Below are 24448 nucleotides of genomic sequence, written 5' to 3'. Positions count from 1 at the left end.
CAAATCACTTGTTCTCTCTAGTGAAGTGTTAAGCATATTGTGGATTTGACACGCCTCAGTTCTCCCGGGAGAGCAGTGTGGTTATAGCCAAATTGCAGAGAACAGGGAGTCAGTTAACAAGTACTCCAGGTACAGCTGGGTCACCCAGGAGCAGGGTGACCTTTGACCCGGCCCTGAAACTACCTCCCTGGGCCTCAGTACACTCATCTGTGAATGTAATATTTCAGTTTGTTTCTAGGGCACCTTCCAGCTCTAGTATTCTTTATTTACTGCATGAACAGATAGTTAATAGCAGGGTGATAAGACTCATTTTATATTCTTGTGAGTTATTCAGTGTTTTTTAGAGCTTATTTTGTGCCTTGCCTTCCACACATTTCTTCCAAGGATTTCACCTCAGTCAGTGAAATACTGAGAAGCACCTTTATAAAAAGGGCAAAATATATTGGAAGGTCAACTTTGCAATATTGGTGACAGGTTTTTATCCCCGTGACATGTGTTAATAACTTGGTTCTTCTCACTGTGAGACATGTCTTTAGAAAATGTGTAATTGCCCTGAAGATCAGGGAGACCGTCTTCATTTTGCATCAAGAGTAATTATGCTGTTTGCATCGTAAGTTCTAATAGAACACATGTAACTGCATATTATTTTTAGATTTGATTAAATACCTCGACGGCTTATGCCTGTCTTCTTGGAAAAGCTTTATTCATTGCCTTGAGTGGTTAAATAATTTAGAAGTAGTGGTTAAATAATTTAGAAGTCACTAGAAGAATGAAAGAAGCAAATGGGAAAGCTGATTAAGAGTAGGTAGGGGTATGATATTTAACAGTTAAAAATGTATATATCTGCCCTTTTAGTATTTGCTCTAATTCATTATTAGGTTTGCCATTTTCCACTTATTTAAAAGGCACCTTACCTAGAAAGCAAATCAATATTTACAGTGCATTAGTGACAGAGAATTTGAAATCTTGTGATGAGGGTTTATTGCTGTTTTATCCACTCTTCAAAGGAATGCACACATCAAACGGTCTCCACTATCATCCTGGACCCAGTGACATCGCACCAGTCCTCGTGTGTTCCATCCAGCAGCTTAATTATTGAAGATCCTCGTCTTTGAATTTTCTTTTTAATATTTCAGAGGATGTACTTGGAAAATCTATATATTAAATAAATCACAAGATTACGGGGAAAGTTTTATTCACGTGTTTTTAAATGCATTGATTTTCCTAAAATTGAGGATGAGGAATTGTAATAATAATGACCAAATTACCTTAAACAAGAGGCTTCTATTATTTCTAATTACTGTAAAGAACACAGATTACATCAGGTCATTAGAATGCTGAAATAGGCCATGGGCAAAGCATGGAGGAAAAGGCTGTATTTATATTATATTCCTCTTAGGCAAAGACAAAATTGTATTCTTTTTACAACATATGTTTTATCAGGACTGTGAAAGGTGGGAAACCTGTCAGATGAACCAGGCAGTTGTGTTTCTGTTGATAAGGCCAGATGTTTATAGTGATCTCCTTTAAAGTCTGGTTCAACTTGTCAAAAGACCACATGCCGTTTGTGGCTGCTTCTACACCATTCCCTATAACTTGGGTATTTTCCTTCTCCTGTGTTGCTTGTAATACTTTAACCTGTTTAGAGGCCCCTGACAATGGCTTTTGATACTGCTCTGAAACACGTTTGTATTTTTTCTAGTTCATTTTTTATAAATCATTATAAGTTCTGTTAGGATGAGGTTTGGTAGGGGGTCATTGGTATAGTGTATGAACATATAAGGAATCACACATTTTTTTTTAGCATCAAAAAATTTCAGACCCCATTAGTGCCACCTCTGGTCTTATAGCTGAGGAGGCTGAGGCCTGGAGAGGGCACAGACACACCAGGCTGCCCGCTGTCCTGTTCTTAATGTGTGGTCCTGGGCATCTTGGGAAACACTCAGATCATTGCAAGGAGGCTGTTAGGGCAAGACTGTTTTTCAGAGTATTACCAAAATCTGTGTTGTGTTTTTCACTGGGTTGATCTTCTGCACCAGTGGTGCTCAGGCACTGATAGGTAAAATGCAGGCCCCTTGGCACAAATCAGGACATTGGCACCAGATGTATTTTTTACCCAACACCCTCACACTTTAAAACACAAGCCATTTCCATCTGCTGTCCTTGATAAAGCAGCAAAAATGATTGCTTTTACTAAATACTGGCCTTTGAGTATCCAGTTTAATATTTTGTGTGATTAAAATGGTAGGTAGGCGTAAAGTATTTGTACATATTGAAGATCAGTGGTTGTCTTGAGAAAAACTTCTATGTGATGGTGGGCGTTGTAAGAGGAGCCAGCCCTTTTTTTTAGTGGAACACCGTGTTTTCTTTTTTCTTTCTTTTTTCTCTTTTTATTTTTTTGAAAAAGGACAGAAAACTGTGGTTCTTCAGACTTTGATGTCTGGCAGAGTTTCTAGAAAATGAATGAAGTGAGCCTGTCGCTACATGGCAAATACCGGACAGTATTTATTGCCAAAGAAAACATGCAAGCCTTCTAGTGAAAATTAGATTTTGGAAAACACAAGTCCTCCCACCACTTAATGACTCTTCTCATGAAATGGGTAGTGATATTCACATTATGTGATTTTCTGATATGAAGAAATATATCAACCTTTTTAAGAGTGATATAAGCCAATAATATGTTCCAAATAGCTAATGTTACAGAATTTTTTGATGAGTAAAATCCAAAGTAAGACAGACAAGTAGATTTTAATGTACAAAGAATGAGAAGTTTACATTCCATATTGCAGCTAACCTTTGAGAAACTCTCATTTGTCAAGTTTTGGTGTGGTATCAAAGAAGAGTATCTACAGTTTTGGAAAGATTATTAAAATACTATTCCGGCTAAGTATTTGTGGAGTTCTTTTTTTCTTCGTATGCTTGTCATGTTGCAGCACATTGAAATCAGAAGCAGGGATGAGAATCCAGATGTCATCTATCAAACAAAATGTAAATGCTACTCTTCCACTAAATAAACTTTGTTTTATAAAATAGAATTTTCTAAAATTCTGTTGTTTACGTTAACATGTAAATGGGTTTATTATTGTTAAGTTAAAAATGAATTAAGGAATAAATATTTAAATTGTTTTCATTTCCACTTCTAATATGGTAAACGTCCCTAGCTATAACCCACATAAACAAAAGCTCTTTGAGGCCCTCAGTAAATTTTAGAGTGAAAGAGTCCTGAGATCAAAATTTGACAAGCACTGGTCTAGGCTGGTCTCCTTTGGGGTGTACTTCATTATCTTATACATCGTACTTATACTTAACCAGGAGGTTTTTCTTTCTTTAACACTTCTGATATTGTGATGGCTGTTGTTTCAATCTATATGCATAACTAACATTAATACTTCTTTAACTCTCCAAAATCATATGTTGCTATTTGTTAAAAATCAGTGTATGATTTTTCAGTATATATAATCCTACTTAGAAAACAACAAACATTTTTCCTTTTACAAAATTGAGACTCACATTTTTATCTCCAAGTAGCTAGAAATGGATTTCATGATTTGGGTAGTGAGTCAGCACTGACCCAGGCGCCAGGAAATTGTTCCTGAGCTCCTCCTGTCATCTCGCTGAGCCTCAGCTTACTCATCTGTGAGGTGAGTCACATGTTCCTCTGTTGTGATTAATGTAGAGCCTCATTAAAAAAAAAAGACTCAGATCACTGCAAGTTAAATCAATGGTTCTAATCCAAGGTTACTTAGATGTGTGTATAAACTGGATAAAAATGTCTTATAGTTTTCATGCAGCCATAAAACCAAGAAGAAATTATAAACCAATACAAATGCAAATCTCACACCATCAGTGTGTTGCTGAGTCTGAATCACAGGCACCATGAATGTAGACCAATGCTGTGTGGCCTGGGGGCTTTGCATTTGGACCTAGTGATGCTGCTGGTGTGCACTAGGATTCAGTTCTTTCAGCGCATTGAACTGCAAGAAAACCTTGATTTGAAGATCATTATGGTATCATTTGGCATTCTTTTATGAAGAACACATTGTTTACATTTGAAATTGAGTTTTCTCATTGGCCTGGGACTCAGATCACCTTCCTGCATATGACCGTGAACAGAAATGTAAATATGGGGCTTTGAAATTGCATCAGGGTACTTGGTTACTAGGTAGTAGAAGCAAAAGATCCAGACTATATTATTTCCTTTTATGGGCATCACTAAAATGAAAACGGAAGGAAATGAAAACGGAAAGTGTAATGTGCAAAGAACTGACAGGAAGGGCTGGCTGATAGCGCGTCTCCTGGGACATCTGTCACACCACAGGTCCTATATGTGCTGCCCCAGTGCAGTGCCCCACATCTACCCAGAAGGCTCTACCCGCAGGGTCTGCAGTCCTCGCTGTACCTTATCTGCTTTCTAGCCCCCGCTTCCCCCCCACACACCTGCAGTTTCATGAGTTACAGATGCAAGAGGTGAAAGGCTAATTATTTTTGTCTGTTTCAGACTAATAGATTAACACAGTGATCATGTCCCATCAGAAGATGCATCCTTATATGCAATTTATTTCTTCTGGGAAAAATTTTCAAAAGCAAGCATAAGAAGCTCTTTTCTTTTGTCTAAGCAAATTCAATGAGATTATATAGTTCCTGAATTTATTTTGGGGTGGAAATGTACTTTTATGTGATTGTTTTATTGTGGCCATTCCTTCTGTTCCATTTTTAAAGACCATCTCTGCTGAGTAGTGCTTCTTTTAGATTTACACACAGATGGACACATAAGGTGCTCACGTGCAGGCATGCGTGTACACAGAAGTTGAGGTGTGCAGAGTTCCTTAACAACTAAATAATCAACAACCCAGTAACTGGAAAGCAACAGAACTCATATCCAAGAAGCAGTACTATAATTGGCCAGAACTGTTTTATTCTTCCCCCTCCTCTTTTTGCTTTTCTGCTAACATTTTTGATGTGATGAATCTGGGAACAGTTTTGTTATTTGGGAGGGAAGTCTTTTTTATAGTAAGAGCATTGTAGTGTTAATACACATAGATTCGTAGATGTATATTTTTGTGAACTTGTTTTGAGAATGACTATATAATTCTTGGTGTGTTTTATTTTTGGGTGCAATGTATAAGCAGTAAGGGCCATCACAAGTTTTTTATTTACCACTTAAAAGTTGGAAATTATTCTCTATAATTTTCATGTGTGTGTTTCTCCCAGCAAATTAAGGTAACTACTAACAGTATTAAATTAAATGTTCAGCATATTTTTTTCTGGTAATGTTACCCAGGCTCTCTTATTATCAAATCCTCATGATATAGAAGCACATGTTAAAAGCAATATTTTATTCATATGCTTCTGTTTCCTCTGATCATTTCTAATTTGCTTTAACATCTTTGAGACTATTGGATTGACAGTGGTTTAAATATCACCCTCAGTATGTAGAGTCTGTTTTTAGTTGAGCATCCATCCTTTAGGATCTGTATAGCCAAACCATTAATCAGTTCATCAGTGTTCCAAAAATGTTTTTCATAGTGTAAATCACAAGTTTATTCCACCACTGAAGCTGTTTTGTCAGAAACTATTTATTTATTTGAGAGGATGAGAGGTGGGGGAAGGGGCAGAGGGAGAGGGAATGAGAGCCCACATGGGGCTTAGTCTTAAGACCCTGAGATCATGACCTGAGCCAAAACCAAGAGTCAGACACTTAACCGACTGAGCCACCCAGGCACCCTTTTTAGAGACTTTTTAGAAATATTTACCTTGCATTCTAGTTTTTGAAAACAGATCGTCTCTAACATTATTTATTTTTTAACATAATTTAAATTTTTCATCTTATATTTAATGTTTTTGAGTGATTTTGCTCAGTTGGTAAGTGGAGTTTTTGGTTTTGATTCCCAGTGTTACAGACTCATGTGCTTTTGTTCTTATCTGGTTTTATAGTTCTGTTCCTTCTCTGCTATACCAATGATTGTATCTGCTAAGGTGTGCTCAGTGCTCTTGATACAAATATTAACCTGAGTTTGTTAATGATTGTGTTATAGCAGTTGCAAACAGACCCCTCTTTTATGCGAATACAGTTGCTGAAACACTGTCTTTCATGTAATTGTGTATATGAGTATATGCCAGATACCTGCATATTACTTTCAAGATTTCCATTATCTTAAGGATAAGAAATGTGTTTGTGCTCTATATTTTCTGATAGTACTTCTTTGAACAAGGTAATTATCTTATTTAACAGAATTCCTTAATAGATGAGCCAAGAAATTTAGATTGTGTATTTTTAATCCCGATATGGTTAAAAGTTAGATAAAATTTGTTCCATGGCTCACATCATTATTTCTACTTTAGAATATGTATGATATATATCTTTTAAAAGATTTATGTATTTATTTGAGAGAGAGAGTGCGTGCATGAGCAAGAGGGACAGAGGGAGAGAGGGAGAGAGACTCTCAAGCTGACTCCTCGCTCAGCAGAGTGGGGCTTGATCTCACAATCCTGAGATCACAACTTGAGCCCAAACCAAGAGCCCAACGCTGAATCAGCTGCGCCACTCAGGCGCCCCTGTGTATTGAGTATGCACGAGTGTCAGGTACTGTTTTAAGCACTTCATCTCATTTAGTCCTCAAGATACCCTTATGGAAGAAGGATGGTTTTATTGCGTAGGAAGAGACTAGAAGCAGAGTGTCTAGTTAGGCGACTTGCCCAGAACCAGACAGATACCAAATTGGTGAAGCACAAATACGAGCCTGGGCAGTCTGACTCCAGAGCAGGTTATCCCATACATACTACATTTCTTTTGCCGTAAAGTGTTTTAAAGGAACTAATGGAATTTCTATTTAGAATGGTGACCCACTGTCACCTAAGTGTTACTCTAATCTTTTGGATTTCACTACCTTTATCCTAACACGTAGTTTTCAGACATTAGTTACCTTTTAAAAAATATAATGCTTTTTTGTATTTATAGATATGCCTCTTCATGTCCGACGAAGCAGTGACCCAGCTTTAATTGGCCTTTCAACTTCCATTAGTGATAATAATTTTTCTTCTGAAGAGCCTTCACGGAAAAACCCCACACGCTGGTCAACAACAGCTGGCTTCCTTAAGCAAAACACTGCTGGGAGCCCTAAAACCTGTGACAGGAAGGTAACCATTTCTATTCTGTCTTCTTAGTATCAATGATGAATGTCAGCTGCTGACTGGATCCTTTGCTTCTAGCCCATCTTCACTGTGGCCCTTTGTGTGTGTGCGTATCAACTTCTGCATCAAAGTTTAGATGACTTCTTATTTTATATTGCCCTTGCATTTTATGATAAAATTCATGCTAATAGATTTACTTATGTATCCATTTTTTGAATAGATAATATATTTATGATTAAAAATGAAATCTTTTGACATGAAACGTGTACATGTAAAGTCCCTTTCCTACTTTGTGTCCTAGTCACCCTATTTCTCTTCAGGGGTAATCCCCTTATTAGCCTTTTGCATGTCCTTGCAAAGGTATTTTACACATGTATTGGCAGATATTCCTATTGGTTCATGAGGTACATTAAAGAAATTATAGCATTATGGACTTCTAAGGATGAAAGTAGAATCCATAGTCTAACTACCCTATTGACAATTTTTTCTTCTTAGAGAAAGGATGTGTACTTCCTAGTCTTAATAACATTTTCTTCTTTGAGCTAATTTATTTCAGTCCATGACCTAATTTATTTAGTCTAAAAAAATAAACTTTATTCTATTTTTTCGAGCCTTATCATCCCATTCTGTTATACCTCTAACCTTTTACTCAATGAGCTTTAAGCTGTGTTTGTCATTTTCACTGCTGAATCTGTAGAGTCTCAGTAAACATCTATTGAATGAATTAATATTTTTTTCAATGCAGACAGTAATTGAGCACCATGTGTATGTTGAACTATAATTACATATTAATATTAAAGTGAATATAGCTTAATATTTGATTTATCCTTTGCATTTATGTGAAAGTACCTGTTCTAATTTTTTTTTTACTTGTTGCATTTCTACAAACACTCTTTTGTAGTAGTTCATTTAAGGAAAAATAATACACAGAGCATCTAGAGTACCTTAACTGGGAAGAATCTACCAGGAAAAAACAGTGTGCTGTAGTCTCTGATTTTTTGGATTAGGAGTTTAACTGTTAGGCTTACTTTTCTGAAATATTTCATTATGTATTTGGTGAGGAATCAAGTTGGAGTATCTTCTCATTGAGATTAACTTGAAATTTTAGAATGCTTGATCATGAAGTAAACCATCCAAAGAAGCAGAATCCAGTTTATGAATAAGCCTCATGACAATTAATTTGTGTTCAGAATAGATTTAATTTACATGGGTATTTAGAAGTGTATAAACAAGTAGAGTTGACAGTTAAAAAAAATGCATTATTAAAAAGATTTTCACATGGTTTAAGGATAGTGGGTCAGAAGTCATTGAGGTAATCAGGGTTTTCTTTTTAATTCCTTCCACATCCTGGGTATGTGAGTCACCGTCAGTTGCACAAAACAGAACCACAGTAGCTATTTTAAACATAAACACAAGCTTAATACTTAGAATTGGAATCTCAGAAAATCACTGGAAGTGCTTGAAGAGCGGGCTGTAGGCTGGACCTCCTCAAGGACTTTCTGAATAATGCAGTACTGCACATCTTCCCGGAGAGAAGTGACCTGAGATCCCTCCCCCTGCATCTGCCCACCTCCCCCTGCATCTGCCCACCTGATCCCTCCCCCTGCATCTGCCCACCTGATCCCTCCCCCTGCATCTGCCCACCCTGTCTCCAGGTGTGCTCACCTTGTCTCTTGTCACTTGTGAAGCTAGGAACTGAAGCCAGAAATGCCTCAGCAAACTGGATCGTCTCCATCGCCAGGCTTGCCCCTCACAACACAACAGCCCAGGACAATTCCTTCTTCCACAACCGTCATTTAAATGTCAGGCTCTTGTATGCAAATGTGCAGAATGCTGTTTGCTTCTAGATCCTTATCTGTAGGGGAGATTTAGGAAATGGACTTTGGCCTTCCAGCTGCGGCAGAGCGGGCACGCTGCCAGAGGACTGTGGTGCACACTGCCAATTAGTCACCTCACTGAGTGTTTGTTTTAAATAACATGTATCTATCATTGTAACAAATTTGGGAAACTAGTGCAATACAAAATTAAATTATTTATAATGCTAAAATTTAGCAACACCTAGTGTTGAGATAATAAAGAATACACACACATACGCACATACACATACTGTCACACATATATATATCCACACAGAGTTGGAGTCATACTGTGTCAACACTTGGATCCTTATTATTTCTCCTTTTTTTTCATATCATAGGGATTTCCCCTGGTGTGAATTTTATTGGAAATATATATTTATCGGGGCGGGGGGCCGAGGGGGAGAGAGGGAATCTTAAATAGGCTCTACGCCCAGTGTGGAGCCCAACTTGGGGCTCAGTCTCACAACCCCTGAGATCATGATCTGAACAAAAATCAAGAGTCTGAGTCACCCAGGCACTGCCCTGAAAAATATTTTTAATGGATGCAGAATATCTCATTGTAAAATACACTTTATCATTCTCTTATTGTTGGACATTTATACTATTTTCATTTTTTTCACATTACAAATATAAGTGTTGCGAGACAAATTTGAATGTAGTTTTGTTTTAAAAATGGTTATTCAGGAGTGCCTGGGTGGCTCAGTCGTTAAGCGTCTGCCTTCGGCTCAGGTCATGATCCCAGGGTCCTGGGATCCAGCCCCGTGTCTGGCTCCCTGCTCAGTGGGAAGCCTGCTTCTCCCTCTCCCACTCCCCCTGCTTGTGTTCCCTCTTTCGCTGTCTCTCTCTCTGTCAAATAAATAAATAAAATCTTAAAACAAAACAAAACAAAACAAAACAAAACATGGTTATTCATGGGCACCTGGGTGGTTCAGTTGGTTAAGCAACTGCCTTTGGCTCAGGTCATGATTCTGGAGTCCCAGGATCTAGTCCTGCATCGGGCTCCCGTCTTGGCAGGGAGTCTGCTTCTCCCTCTGACCTCTCCCCTCTCATGCTCTCTCTTTCTCATCCTCTCTCTCTCTCAAATAAGTAAAATCTTCTAAAAAGGGCGCCTGGGTGGCTCAGTTGGTTAAGCGACTGCCTTCGGCTCAGGTCATGATCCTGGAGTCCCTGGATCGAGTCCCACATCGGGCTCCCTGCTCAGCAGGGAGTCTTTTTCTCCCTCGGACCCTCTCATGCTCTATCTCATTCTCTGTCTCAAATAAATAAAATCTTTAAAAAAAAAAAACCTTCTAAAAAAATGAAAAAATGGTTATTCATTCAATAAGCTTTTTCCTATGTGAAATAGTTTTTAATGTAGCCAAATGCCCACACTTCCTCATAGGAAAGACCTTGATTTACCTCCACATCTTTAGATGAAATCATGTTTGCATACAACACACATAAAGGGTAATGTGTAATGACTTTGTCCTTTGAATTATCTTTGGCTTTACTTTTCAAGTACCCATTTCCTAAGCTTGCTATCAAAATTTTAAGCTGTTTGTATTAAAATCTGAGAGATTTTCTTTTTTGTATGTGTATATCGCACTAAGTGCTATCTTATTTTCATTTATAAAATGACTTCCTGTATTTTCAGTATTCAGAACGGGTACTTGGAGGCAAGTATACTTGCTGATCAGTATTAACTTGATTTACTTCTCTTGAGGCCATGAGAGCTTGCCTATGCTGGGCAATTTCAAGATGTTATACATTTTTATGAGTATGTAGTGGCTTAGGTTTTCTGTATAAATGCATTGAAATAAAGGAGTTAAGGATTCATAGTCTTGTGATGCATTGATCTCTAATAGTTAAAATTAAGTTGACATTCTAGTATAACTCATCAACATAGTTAAGTGACCTCTATTCTTCTAAGTTGATAAGCAAAACAAACAGTTTTGGAATAATGTCACCAATTAGTTGAAATCTCTTATTTCTGAACTAGGCAGTTCCATTCAAGTATCTTAGAACCCTACCATGTTGAACTCGCTCCTGTGGCTCAAAACCAAGATGAGAGGTGGAGTCTTCCCAGTTAATGTAGTCATTCCACTATTAAATTTAGAGGGTGATGTAGACAGATTTTGGTGCAACTAAACCACATGAGAGCTTGGAGAGACCAAGGGTTCTATGGGCTTCTGTATTTCTTACAATTCTTCATTCTTTAATTTGGAAGTGAGATGTAGAATAGACGAGAGTCTTGGCTTTTTTTTTCTTTTCTTTTTTTTTTTTTTTTTTATTAACATGTATTATTTGTTTCAGGGGCACAGGTCTGTGATTCATCAGTCTTACACAATTCACAGTGCTCACCATAGCACATACCGTCCCCAATGTCCATCACCCGGCCACCCCATCCCTCCCACCCCCCTCCCCTCCAGCAACCCTCAGTTTGTTTCCTGAGATTAAGAGTCTCTTATGGTTTGTGTCCCTCTCTGGTTTTGTCTGGTTTCATTTTTCCCTCCCTTCCCCTGTGAGAGTCTTGGCTCTTTATTTTTTTAATTTATTTCTTTATTTATTTTTAAAGATTTTATTTATTTATTTGACAGAGAGAGAGACAGCGAGAGAGGGAACACAAGCAGGGGGAGTGGGAGAGGGAGAAGCAGGCTTCCTGCCGAGCAGGGAGCCCAATGTGGGGCTCGATCCCAGGACCCTGGGATCATGACCTGAGCTGAAGGCAGACGCTTAACTGACTGAGCCACCCAGGTGCCCCAGAGTCTTGGCTCTTTAAAAAAGTTCTTTGGAACATTGACTCACTCCTGTTGCCCCGCATTTTGTAGCCAATTGCTTTTTTCAACTCTTAGAGAACATTTTGCTCGCATTTAGTATGGAGAGTATATTGCTAGAAAATGTATTTTCATTTGAGATTTTACACGTGCTTAATATTTCATCTTGGGAAAGAGTATTTCAATCAGTGTGAACACTTAAATCATTTTGCCACCTCTTTGGTCATCCTTATTAAGTCATTGTCCCTGCAAATAAAGTCTAACTAGTATGTGGAGAGCATTTGATTCATTCCATCAAGAACAATGTAATGAGGCACTTATCAGAATCAGCCAACCATGAAGTTTCAAGGATAAAGTCTGTGCATTATTTCATTGTGCACTGGTTGTAAGCCATTATTCCTTTCCCCCAAAGACCAAGAGCTGTTACTTTTCTAAGTTATCTGCCCCTTTCATCAACTCCCCTTCCCCTGCCCCACCAAATAAAATTTACACGGGTAGATAAAAACAAAGGTAGCATTAAGAACATATCTTGATGTTAGGGTAAAGGGAAGAAAGTCATAAGAGAACATGTTGTATTAGGATCAGTATCTCGTAAATTTTTATTTTTAAAAGTTCTTTTTTTTTTTTCAAATAATTTATTTATGTGTCAGAGAGAGAAAGAGTGCACAAGCAAGGGGAGTGGCAGGCAGAGGGAGAAGCCGACTCTCCGATGAGCAGGGAGCCTGACGTGGGACTCCATCCCAGGACCCTGGAATCGTGACCTGAGCCGAAGGCAGACGCTTACCCGACTGAGCCACCCAGGCATCCCTATTTTTAAAAGTTCTTAAAAAGATACCTTAGAATATTTCTGACACCCTGGATTTATTGTTTCTCTTTGATTTAGTTGCTTGACATGTTTGGTACCTTTCCAGTACTCCTCATATACACAAGCTCTTGGAAGAGTTGCTGTCTTAATTATGTCTTTGTCATCTCTCTTTCTGTTCATTAGAAGAGTTATGAGATCTTTCTTCTAACTTTAGAAAAATATTTATATAAACATTTCTGTAGTATATTTTAAGATTCCTCAAATAGTCTTTTTCTTTATAATACTACTGTTTGCTCTTTGCATTTATAAAGTAATGAAAAGTATAAAGAAGCAAGTAAGTAATTTGGAATTGTGTAGATGAGTAATATTGACAGTTCAGTGTATGAACGTGGGACTCTGGAGCATAGTTCTGTATAGCTGGTGGCTGTCCTTATTACCAGTGGGGAATCATCGAATGAGTATAGTTTAATTTCCTGACTTTTTTTTCCTAATTTTGTCTTATATTGAGAACATTTTCCCATGTCTCATAAATATAGATAGCTTGCATAATGTTCTTTTATGTACTGATTTTTTTTTGTAGTTGGTGTTTATTCATTTTATTTGGTGATTTTCCTGTTGCTTGACATTTATTCTTTGCCAGGTTTTTTTTTGCTCTAATAAGTAACCTTTAGAAGTACCCTTCAGAAAATACCCTTGTATATTAATTTATGTTGACATCTCTGATTATTTTCTTAGAACAGATTCCTGAAGTAGACTTATTTGACCAAGGAAATGAATATTTTTAAAGCCACTGATAATTGTTTCACATAAGTTCATGACTAATAAAGAGTAAAGTGCTTATATTGTATAAAGCACTGTGAGAAGTCCCAGATGGAGTGAGCTATGGGATGAGGGGGAGGATAAAGAAAACAAAGAAGCAAGTGGTACTGTTCCTGAGTTCTGGAACGTACTGTCTTACTGTACAGCTTAATGGCTCCCATTTGTCTCTGCATCAGAATCACCTGTGAACTTTTAAAAGATGAAATATATTTGTAACGGTGGATTCCTTTCCCTATTTCAGGAGATTTGTGTGTTTATTTAAAGCTGCTTCACTGATTTCAGGGCAGGGTCTGTTTTTGTTTTTTGGTTTTTTTTTTTTTTTTTTTTTAGAACTGAAAAGGAAAAAGAAAAGTGTGCTTGTTTGCCTGTTAAGAGAGGGTAAATAAGAGTATTATGGTTATTTTGAGATGTCTTCTTTTAGGCTAATTTTTCTATCATAGCAGAATAGAATCTGGAACATTTACCATATTTGGTTTTGTGATATTTTACTTCTCATACTTAGATTGCTCAAATTTATAATTTTCAATTGAAAGTCCATTAAGAAGAGTTTTTTTGAGTTTTAAATAAAATTATTATAACAACCTGCTGGGATATTGGATCCTATTCTGTCAATGCCAGACTGGAATAGGACATATCTTTTCTAAATAGAAGCTCTGATACAAATAATGTACCTGTCTATTGTTCCTTGGCATATTGTCCTCCACCCCCAGTCTTAGTTTAAAGTACATTTGAATACATCGGGTCAAGACACCATATTCCCATTATCATGTGTGAAGTCACCAGTGCTAATTCAGACACAAGGAACTTGCAGAAAATGCATACTTCTTGTTTTATTCAGAGTCAGAAAACTTTGCCGGTTGCTGTGCTGACAGTGTATTAGCAGTTACCATTGGCTCCTACTTCATGGTACTCTAAAATAGCTGCTTGCTTGCTCATTCATTCATTCATTCATTCATTCATTGTTTATAGAGTTGCAGTCTATGTTTACCTATTTGCTTGCTTCCTCATCCCTTTCTCAATCATTTGGCTTCTGAATCTCTGCTTCTCCTTTATGCTTTCTATTGGATAAAGCCAGTCATATTGGCAAATTTGAGTAGGCTATTTTATTTTTAAGCTAGTGCGTTTGACCAGTTGGCTATTGAAAAACGTTGTCTATCTTTTGTTATTTATGAGCCAGTCATAGGTGTTAGTGAGTTACAGTAATCATCTAAAAACCTCAAAGGATGAGCTGAGATCATTCCCTAAAACCACATGTTTCCTCTGTGAGAGACCTATAGCTGTGTTTAATTTTCTGGGGCATTAGCTTCAAGGGAGATCCAGCTGAGACTTAGATGTTAGACTATTCTACAGCAACATTTGTATTTCCTGTTAAAGGCCTCTGAAACTATAAATTTCACCCTTCTATTTTGCATATTAAAAGATCTTCATTTGATTGCAGTACAGTTGTGTGCTTTTAGTAAGTGGTGGTTATCATCATTTCTACAATAGGCTAACTTCAACTGCCAAGCTCACCTAGTTGTTAATAACCTAGTCTCATCTATTTCTGTGCCACATGTAGGGATATGATCTGTCTTCACTTGCTTTGAATATTATAATTTGTGTTCAAAGTTATAAAATCCGAACGTGCTGTTGAGAAAATTTTTGAGCCTGGATATGTGGTATTTTTAGAGTTCACAAACCATTCCAGAAATATAAACCAAAGTAATGTCAAAATCTTTATTGAGCAGCCTCAAAGTTACATAGAGTAGAGAGGGAAATGAATATGTTACACCTGTTTTTCTTGACTTGGAGAGAACTCTGAAAACTGAGAATGACATTGAATCATATTGAACAAACATTTGCATGGCTTTTATACACTTAAAAAAATATATATATTTTTAAAGATTTTATTTATTTATTTGAGAGAGAGAGAGAGCATGAGGGGGAGAGGGTCAGAGGGAGAAGCAGACTCCTCGCTGAGCAAGGAGCCCGATGAGGGACTCGATCCCGGGACTCCAGGATCATGACCTGAGCCGAAGGCAGTCGCTTAACCAACTGAGCCACCCAGGCGCCCTACACTTAAAAATATTTTGGCCTTATTTCATCTTTTTAACTTGGTTTTTGTTTTTAATTTTTGATACATTAGCTTATAAACCTACTTCCTTCAAGTCACAAAGTTAGATGTAGTCACTTCATGTCCTCTTGTTAACAAGAAAAGTAGAAGATGGGACTGCTCAGGACTAGAGCCACCTGCTGCTTGCATTCTAGCTGGACTGGCAACCTTGGTTGTAATTTGCTTGGCTTCCAGGTCTGCCTTTGGAGAAATGCATTTCAGTCAAGGTGTTTTAGAGTGTGGGGGTAGAAGTGGTTCCCATCTATGTCATCTCTAACCTGTATCCGTTTTGAGGTTTTTGATATTTTCACGTAATCATAGCCAGGTTTTTTTGAGGACTTCTTGCCAGACACTGTGCTTGGTCTGTTACATGTTATATCTCATTTAATCCCCCTCTCCTGTTTAAGTGTTGTTGGTGTTCCCATTTTATTGATGAAGAGGTAAAACCTTCAAGAGTTTAAATAGGTCACGTAATAGTTAAACCAACTGTTAAATGGTAAAGTTGTGATGTGAATCTAGATTTTGCAGTTTCAAATTCTGTGCTTTTGACAAATATCCTACCCACATCGCAACATGCTTACAGACTTTATACATTGCCCAATTATTAAAAAAATTTTTTTTCTTTGTTAAAGATTTTACTTGTTTATGCCCAATGTTCATTTAGTTAATAAACTATAAAATATTTCACAATAACCTTTTCATTTTTATTTCCTTTAAATCTTTCTATTATGCAGTTAAGACATGAATATAAGAATAATGGGCATGTGCTTATTATTAGAACTGGCATTTTTTTTTTTTTTTAAGATTTTATTTATTTGACAGAGAGACACAGCGAGAGAGGGAACACAAGCAGAGGGAGTGGGAGAGGGAGAAGCAGGCTTCCCGCTGAGCAGGGAGCCCGACGCGGGGCTCGATCCCAGGACCCTGGGATCATGACCTGAGCTGAAGGCAGACGCTTAACGACTGAGCCACCCAGGCGCCCCGAACTGGCATATTTTTTTAAAACCTCACCAAGTCTGTATTATGTCTTAACATTTTAGTCTTAAGGAAAAAAATGCTGGCTTAATGAATATCTGTACTAATAATCTGATTATGTTAACTGATCTCCATTTCTGTCCCTTTTTTTGAGGAATTTTTTGTGTTTGTTTTCTCTAATCCTTGTGATTGATATTATTGTTATTGAGAATTTATATATTTGACCCTCTTCTTGATATTTTATGTGCATTAATGACAGCAAAGTAAATAATGGTACAGTTGGATTATAATCCAAAAACCAAAATAAATATCCATAAGACTATACTGATACTAATAAATGATTAAATAAAAAGTAAATGGGAAATTTACTTACAGAAGACAAATTTTCTTACAGAAGAATCCTAAATAGTATAAATAATATGTCCCCCTCCAGAAGGTGGGAGCTTAACTCCCCTCCTCTTGAGGATTGGCTGTAGTTAATTGTTTCCAAAGAAGAGAGGAGGGAATGTGAAAAATACTAACTTTATAGTGGAGAAGTGACAGACTCACCTTAACCAAGTGATTAAGGTTAGTATCACTAATCATAAGTCATGGTGATATCATGAACCCTTGAAATGGTACGGTGGGATGGGTATTTCACCTCAGTGGAGTTTTCCCCAAAACTCATAACTCCAGTTTAATCGTAAGGAATCTCAAGACAAATCAGAACTGACGGACATTCTATGAAGTACCTCACCAATATTCTTCAAGAATATTGTGGTCATAAAAAACTAAGAGAGACTGAAAAACTATCCCAGGTCAGAGGAGATTAAGGGGATGGAGGATTTAATACAGTTTGGGATCCTGGCACGAAACAAGGACATAAATGGGGGTTGGGGGGAACGGATGGATTGTAAATACATCTGTTAGTGTAGTTAATAGTATCGTATCAGTGTTGATTTCTTAGTTTGGACAACTATGCCAAGGTTATGTAAGATGTTAACATTGGAGGAAGTTGGGTGAAGAGTGGGTAGGAACTCTGTGTACTACCTTGCAACTTTTCAGTAAATCTAAATTTTTTTCCATCACACAAAGTTTTTTTTAAAACCCAGCTTTACGGGGCACCTGGGTGGCTCAGTTGTTGAGCATCTGCCTTCAGCTCAGGTCATGGTCCCTGGGTCCTGGGATCGAGCCCCGCATCGGGCTCCCTGCTCGGCGGGAAGCCTGCTTCTCTCTCTCCCACTCCCCCTGCTTGTGTTCCCTCTCTCACTGTGTCTCTCTGTCAAATAAATAAATAAAATCTTTAAAAACAACAAAAAAACCCAAACAAACCCCCCCAGCTTTACAAGGCACATTGTGTCACCCACATTTTGTGCTAAGAATCAGAGATGGCAGTTCATGCACAGATGCTTGGCATGTGAGGAACCGGGACTCAGCCACAGGTCTCTGTGAGCCCTTGGGCACACCTGGTCATTCCCTGAGATGTATTTTTCTTTTTGGAAATGAGTTATAATGAAAGCTTTTCAACTGATTTTATTAAATACTGATTGATGGTTGGTACCCTTCCCTATGACAAGACTGAATTTGAGAAATGCTCACCAGTTTTAAACCTGGCATTCTCATGGCTGGGTATTCCCACTTGTGTCTTTAATTTTTGTTGAGACATCCTGGTGCAGCAGCTGTTTTGTTGTCACGTTATTTGGATTGTTAAGGTTTTTTGAGGGGACAGAGGAGGGGTTTCAACAGGAATTATTCCAAATTTTCTGGAATCATGTTTTCTAAAGTTATGATTTTCAGTTATAATTCGGGGACAAAAATAGATTCCTTGAAAGTTAATATCCAGCTTAGAGAACATGCTTTTTCTGCTGATGGGGTTGGAGAGAAGGACTTAATTCTTTAGAAGTTTGAGCTATCAATTTCTTTGTGGTAAATGCTTTTCGTGTGGAGATGGAATTCTCCAGAAAAGTCATTATGAAATTATGAGAAGCATAAATAGGATGAGATTTTGATAAGTGAAAATAATTTTTCTACATTTTCAAAAATCTGTGGAGATGATTTACCTGAGGAGGCAATTTCACAATTAAGGGGAAAACTTTAAGAAAGTCATATTGTCGACTGTACCTAGGGACTTGCACAGAAATTACTCAGTTGTTTTGCTAATCTACCCAGTTCATTGAAATTATGATTGTGGACTGAAAAATACAAGAAGGAAGTGCTAGTATTTACATTGGCAGGCTAGTTATATGGTGCAAGTATCTTGATTTTCAAATTTTAGTGATTTCTTTGAATATATTGCTTTTAAATTAAGGTGAAAAACATTTAGGTAAATATAAAAGATTTATGTTGCACATTTAGATAATGTGTAAGACTGTAGATATTTTGGAATTAGGCAACTACTATAAGTACCTTACTTTTTCTCTTTCATTTCCCGGCATCTCTTCCCTTCTTCTCTTGGTGTTGTGCAAATTGCTTCTGATGCAAAATGCTATTGTTATTCATAATTTTAGTTAGGAGATATAAGTGTTTAGAGTTACATGTTTTTGAAAGAAAATGAAATGTGGGTAGGTATTTCTTGCTGTCAAAATAAGAAATATGTGGCACTTTCTAAAATGTTTTAAAATTGTTTCAGATTTAAATTTGTTTTTCAGAGTCAAGCAGCATTAGTCAAATGTTGCTCTTCATTTTTATTGTAGTTTTGGAAAATGATCCAGGCTCTTCAAATTGTAACCTGATCTGAAATATTTATATTTTATTTTTTTCTCATACACTTGCCTTTGTTGAAAGAGTAGGGTAAAAAATGATGGTCCCTTTTCTCTATTCCTTATACTTGGTTATAGTGGAATGTTTATGGCCATCTGGCAATTGAGTGGCTTTTTTTCTTCTTCTTTTTTTTTTTTTTTTGAGAGAGAGAAAGAATATGAATCCTAAGCAGGCTTCATGCCCAGTGCAGAGCTGGATGGGGGCTTGATCCCACAACTCTGAGATCATGAGTCGAAATCAGGAGTCTGACGCTTAACCTACTGAGCCACCCAGGTGCCCCGTTCATGTTGGTTTTTATGAAGTACTGTCCAAGAAATAAAATGCGAGTTCCTGTTATTACTGCTTCCCTTTTAGTTCTTTTCCTTAGTTCCTCAGAATTCAGATGGAGATAATGTTTTTGTAACTTGAAAAATATTAAACTATCCTCCCAGGCTACCTTCTCCCTATGTTCTTATGGGGGATATTTTCATAGGATAAAGGAGATAATCCCAGTTATACCTGGAAATAGACTGTTTTAATTTAAAACCGTTTAAAAATTTTTAAAAAAGATGTATTTATTTGAGAGAGAGAGAGAGAGGGAGGGAGGGAGTGTGTGTACACACATGTGCACGCCTGAGTATGTAGGGGCAGGGGCAGGGGCGCAGAGGGAGAGAATCCTCAAGCAGAGCCCCTGCTGAACATGGAAGAAGGAGGCTTCCCACCAAGCAGGGAGCCTGATGTGAAGGCTCGATCCCAGGACCCTGAGATCATGACATGAGCCGAAGGCAGACACCCAACCAACTGAGCCATCGAGGCACCCTTCTCCTTCCAGATTTAAAAAATCTGTATCTAAAGTTTTTCATGGCATTCTGAACTGTTGAGCTGGATTAAAAACAACAGAAGAAATTGGTTCAAATAAATAGCCTGAATGAGACAGAGTTTTGCTGATCTTTTTCCTCTTAGATTTCCTTGTCTACTCCATGACCAGATCTGGTGGCTTCAGAGAAATCTGTGCCCTCATGGTCACCTCTGGAAATGTCACGGCCTTTATAAGTTGACCTACATCTCTGTGAGATATTTAGCCAACCTGTTTTCATACCAGATCCCTTTATGTTCATAGCCTGGTGCAGATCCATGCTCTGGGGTTATTTTTCTTATCTGATGTTACAACAGTTACTACGGTGTACTGGCCAGTTGTAGGTTGTGAGGTAAAACTAAAATGTTATATTTCTGGTTTTGTCAGCATATCAACCAGAAGGATTTGCTATGACAGGAAACTTACTTGCAAATTAATCATAATTTTCAAATGTGTACTTTATTTTTTTTTTTTAAGATTTTATTTACTTAGCAGGGAGAGAGAGAGGAAGCACAAGCAGGGTGAGTGGCAGGCAGAGGGAGAAGCAGGCTCCTCGCTGAGCAGGGAGCCCGATGTGGGACTCGATCCCAGGACCCTGGGATCATGACCTGAGCCGAAGGCAGACGCTCAACCGGCTGAGCCACGCAGGCATCCCCCAAATGTGTACTTTCTGTAGAGAGTTCCAAACAAGAATTTTTTCCCCTGGCATATTCAGCATTCTTGAGTGTCCCACTGATCTAAATGTAATTCTGTGATCTAGAAGCTATTGAATACGTGTCATAAAGACTGGAAAAGACATGAGTTATTGTTCAGATTTTTCAGGTCAGAATGAGTTTTAAGAACTATGTACCTTTAATATTTCAAAGGAAAAAAACTAATAAAATTTGATGTACATTATAGGAGATTTGATTTTGTACATTAAAAAAATCTGCTTGGATAAATTATTTTCAATTTTTGCTACTAATTCCTGTTCAAAATCTAAATTCAGTTTAGAATGAAAATTAAAATAGAGATTTAAAAATAAAATATGTATTAATGAAATTTGAGCTACAGAGGTGCTCTAATAAATGTTTTGGCATTCAAAATCTCTGCATTTTGATTTTTTCATTTTTAAATTTTTAAAAAGTTACATTGTCAGTATAATCGATGTCTCATCACAAATTGTAGCACACTTTTATAGACTATCACTAATGATAAGTAGTCTGCTAATAGAATTTTGACAGAAATGTATGGATGTTTGAATTTCCTCTTTGTCTTGTCATAGTTCTGTTCAGAAGTAGGAGCAAATTTATAAATACAAACTCTTTCTTTTATCTCTTTTAGCCCTCTCATTAATGATTAAGAATGTGGAAGAAAGCAATTACCCAAAAGGAAAGTAGGATATATATATATATATATCTCCTATAGTCTACACACACACACACACACACACCAGTATTTATACTTATTTACATATGCAGGAATTACAGATAATATGGGCTTAGCTAATGGGATGAATTTGCTTGACCGCAGATCAACAACATTGGGGCATTCCATGTAGGATATTGGTCATTACACTTCAAAATAGACATGTGTCTAGGATAAGTGATGATAATACTGTGTTTGGAATAAAATCCTGTGGTTTTTTATTTTAAAAAAATATATTAATAGGCATGTCGTTGGTTTAAATGGATAGGGACTGCCAAATCTTCTGCCTTCATTTACAGGCTGGTTATTGAATCTGTAATTTTTTGTGTGAGTCAGTTTATTCCCAATCCCACATCTCTCTCTCTTCTTTTTTCTCTTTTTCATTTACTAACTAGAGGACGATTTGAAGGTCAGAAAAGTACATTGACAAAAATCCTATTTACAGACCATTTTATGGTTGTTATCTTCTGCTACACGTTAGCCTTGGCCTTCCTTCCAAGGTCATGCTCTGGTGTAGCCATCAGGAGGCACACAAGGTAAACTCTGGCCACAGAGACTGGAATGGGTCTGTTACATTGAATCAACAATATGATTACTGATGATTTTAGCAAGCTTCATGTAATTAAAAAAAAAATTCTAAGCCATAATTACTAATTTCACCTCAGTCTTAAAATTTCGGGTTAGACATCCTGAAAATAGTTTCTTTTGTGTCTGTGTATCATTTCTTGGAGAAATGATAAAGCAGAAAATTGAGCTCTCTTTGACTAGAATTGCCGAGTTGAAAAATAATTGTAAACTTAAAATCTGAAAACTGTATGGGAATATTAGAAACCATAGGATGCATAGAGGGTACAAAAGTTAAATTTATATGCATTGAACGTTCAGTATGTCAAAATATAACAAAATATAACGGAATATAACACAAATCCGTTTTTCAAAAGGTCTTTGGAATTTTTGCATTGAAAAAAAGTAGAACTGTAGTTGGGTTTCTTACGCTAACATAGAAATATCTGGTACTTCTGTAATGTTCATGAAATATTCCTATATTTCTGCAACAGAGGGATGTAGGCTTGCCAAGGAATCTGACCATCAGCTAAGTAGCTGTTTCTGAGAGATAAAGCCTTGGAGTTGCAGCTTAGTATGCCAGGAATAAGCTTCTATCCCAAGGCATTGGGTGGCTTCTGTGTGGTTTCTTTTTATTGAATTGTAATTGGCTTGGGGAGCGGTGATGGGGGAGAGGGGAATTACTTTCCATATCCTGAAAGAGATTTACTGCATAACTAGGGTACTGCTACCAGGGAGCAGCAAATTAATATGCATTTCTCAGCCTGGGTGGCTTTTTGACACCTGATGATATGGTAGTACATTTAGATGATAAGGAAAATCCCTGATCACAGCAGGAATGTCTGTTTTTTTCTGGCAAGAGGGATAGCAAAGCTGAATGGCTGTTTGGGACAGCCTCATGAGTGAAGGATTAAAATTGTAATTAAAAAAAAGGAGAGTAATTCCTTATGGTATTTTTCTTACAAAAATTGTTAAAGTAGTAATGGCTTTACTATAATAGATTATTTCTTGTCATTAGCAAATTTAATAATCATTAGGATTTTGGATATTGGTAGTACTGACAGATTTTTATAAGTCTAAAGAAAAAGATTTCTGTTTTTTTTTTTTAAAGATTTTATTTATTTACTTGACAGAGAGATAGAGAGAGAACACAAGTAGGCAGAGTGGCAGGCAGAGGGAGAGGGAAAAGCAGGCTCTCTGCTGAGCAGGGAGCCGGATGTGGGGCTCGATCCCAAGACCCCAGGATCATGACCTGAGCTGAAGGCAGCCGCTTAACCAACTGAGCCACCCAGGCACCCCAAGATTTCTGTTTTTACCTTGAAGTTTACCAGTAGACAGAATGGAGGCATTAATTTGATCATAGAATGAAATAGATTTAAAGTCACATTCTCAAATTTTTTAAAATAAATACAGCTCTAACTTGTTGCAAAAATATTAATGGCAAAGATTTTTGTTGGTTTGGTTTTTTCTTTAGGTTAGAAAATATAGGTTTTGCAAATACATTTAACTTAAAAATGTTGACTTTTTTTGTAGCTGGCAATAGTCTGATCCATTAAAAATGTAGATAATCTTTCATAGACATATTAAGACTACCATTTTTTTTTGTTGTTGTCGTTCTTGTTGTTATTTAGCCATCTAAGGACTTTATTAGTTGCAAACACTTCTTTCCTTCAGAAACAAATGACAGCATTATGTATTACATTCCATGCCTTCATACTTTTTAAAAAAATTTTTTTAACTTTAATGGGAACATAGGAATGCAAACTCACAAATGAGCTAAGAGAAAATTCTTTTCAAAAATCAAGTACTTTGGGGCGCTTGGGTGGCTCAGTTGGTTAAGCGACTGCCTTCGGCTCAGGTCATGATCCTGGAGTCCCAGGATCGAGTCCCGCATCAGGCTCCCTGCTCGGCAGGGAGTCTGCTTCTCCCTCTGACCCTCCTCCCTCTCATGTTCTCTGTCTCTCATTCTCTCTCTCGCAAATAAATAAATAAAATCTTTAAAAAAAAAAAATCAAGTACTTTAACCTATATAATTTGGAAGAAAAAAGCAGTATGTTTATCAATATGTACTATCAGGCACTCGCTCCCATGCAAAGTTCATGTAGGTAGTAAGTTTAGATTCATTGCCAATCAGATCAGTGAATTTGGGAATGTTTTGAGAAATGCTCATCAGATCTTTTGGACATTCAGATATTTCAGCGTCAGTGCAAGGTTAATAATGAGAACTTTTTTTTTTTGAAGGATTCTTTTTTGTGTTTATTATTATGGCCTCTCATTAAATTCTCATTCTTCTATTAAGTACATTAAATATTTGTTGGGTACCTATTTTGTGAAAGGCTCTGTGCTGGGCATCATAGGGATAGAAAGATGGTCCTTTCTCCAAAGCTTATAATGTAGTAGAGTTTGCTAGAGGTTATGGCATTTATTTTTTTTTATAGAATTTTTTTTCATTTAAATTCAATTAATTAA

General features: G+C 37.1%; 1 protein-coding gene across 24 annotated transcripts in view; it reads left to right on the top strand.

The window, feature by feature from the left end:
* The window catches only part of PARD3 (par-3 family cell polarity regulator), a 657675-nt gene that overhangs the window by 301188 nt on the left and 332039 nt on the right, over nucleotides 1-24448 (top strand). For all 24 annotated transcript variants that reach the window (XM_035029555.1, XM_035029556.1, XM_035029553.1 and 21 more), the window contains exon 4: nucleotides 6959-7137. In XM_035029555.1, the coding sequence (XP_034885446.1) occupies nucleotides 6959-7137 (179 nt within the window). The remainder of the gene's footprint in view (nucleotides 1-6958; nucleotides 7138-24448) is intronic.

The sequence above is a fragment of the Mirounga leonina genome, unplaced genomic scaffold (genome assembly GCF_011800145.1).
Source record: "Mirounga leonina isolate KUSES-001 unplaced genomic scaffold, KU_Mleo_1.0 Mir_260, whole genome shotgun sequence".
Classification (NCBI taxonomy): domain Eukaryota; kingdom Metazoa; phylum Chordata; class Mammalia; order Carnivora; family Phocidae; genus Mirounga; species Mirounga leonina.
Note: the sequence above shows the minus strand (reverse complement) of the source record. Positions and strands in the feature narration are given on the sequence as shown.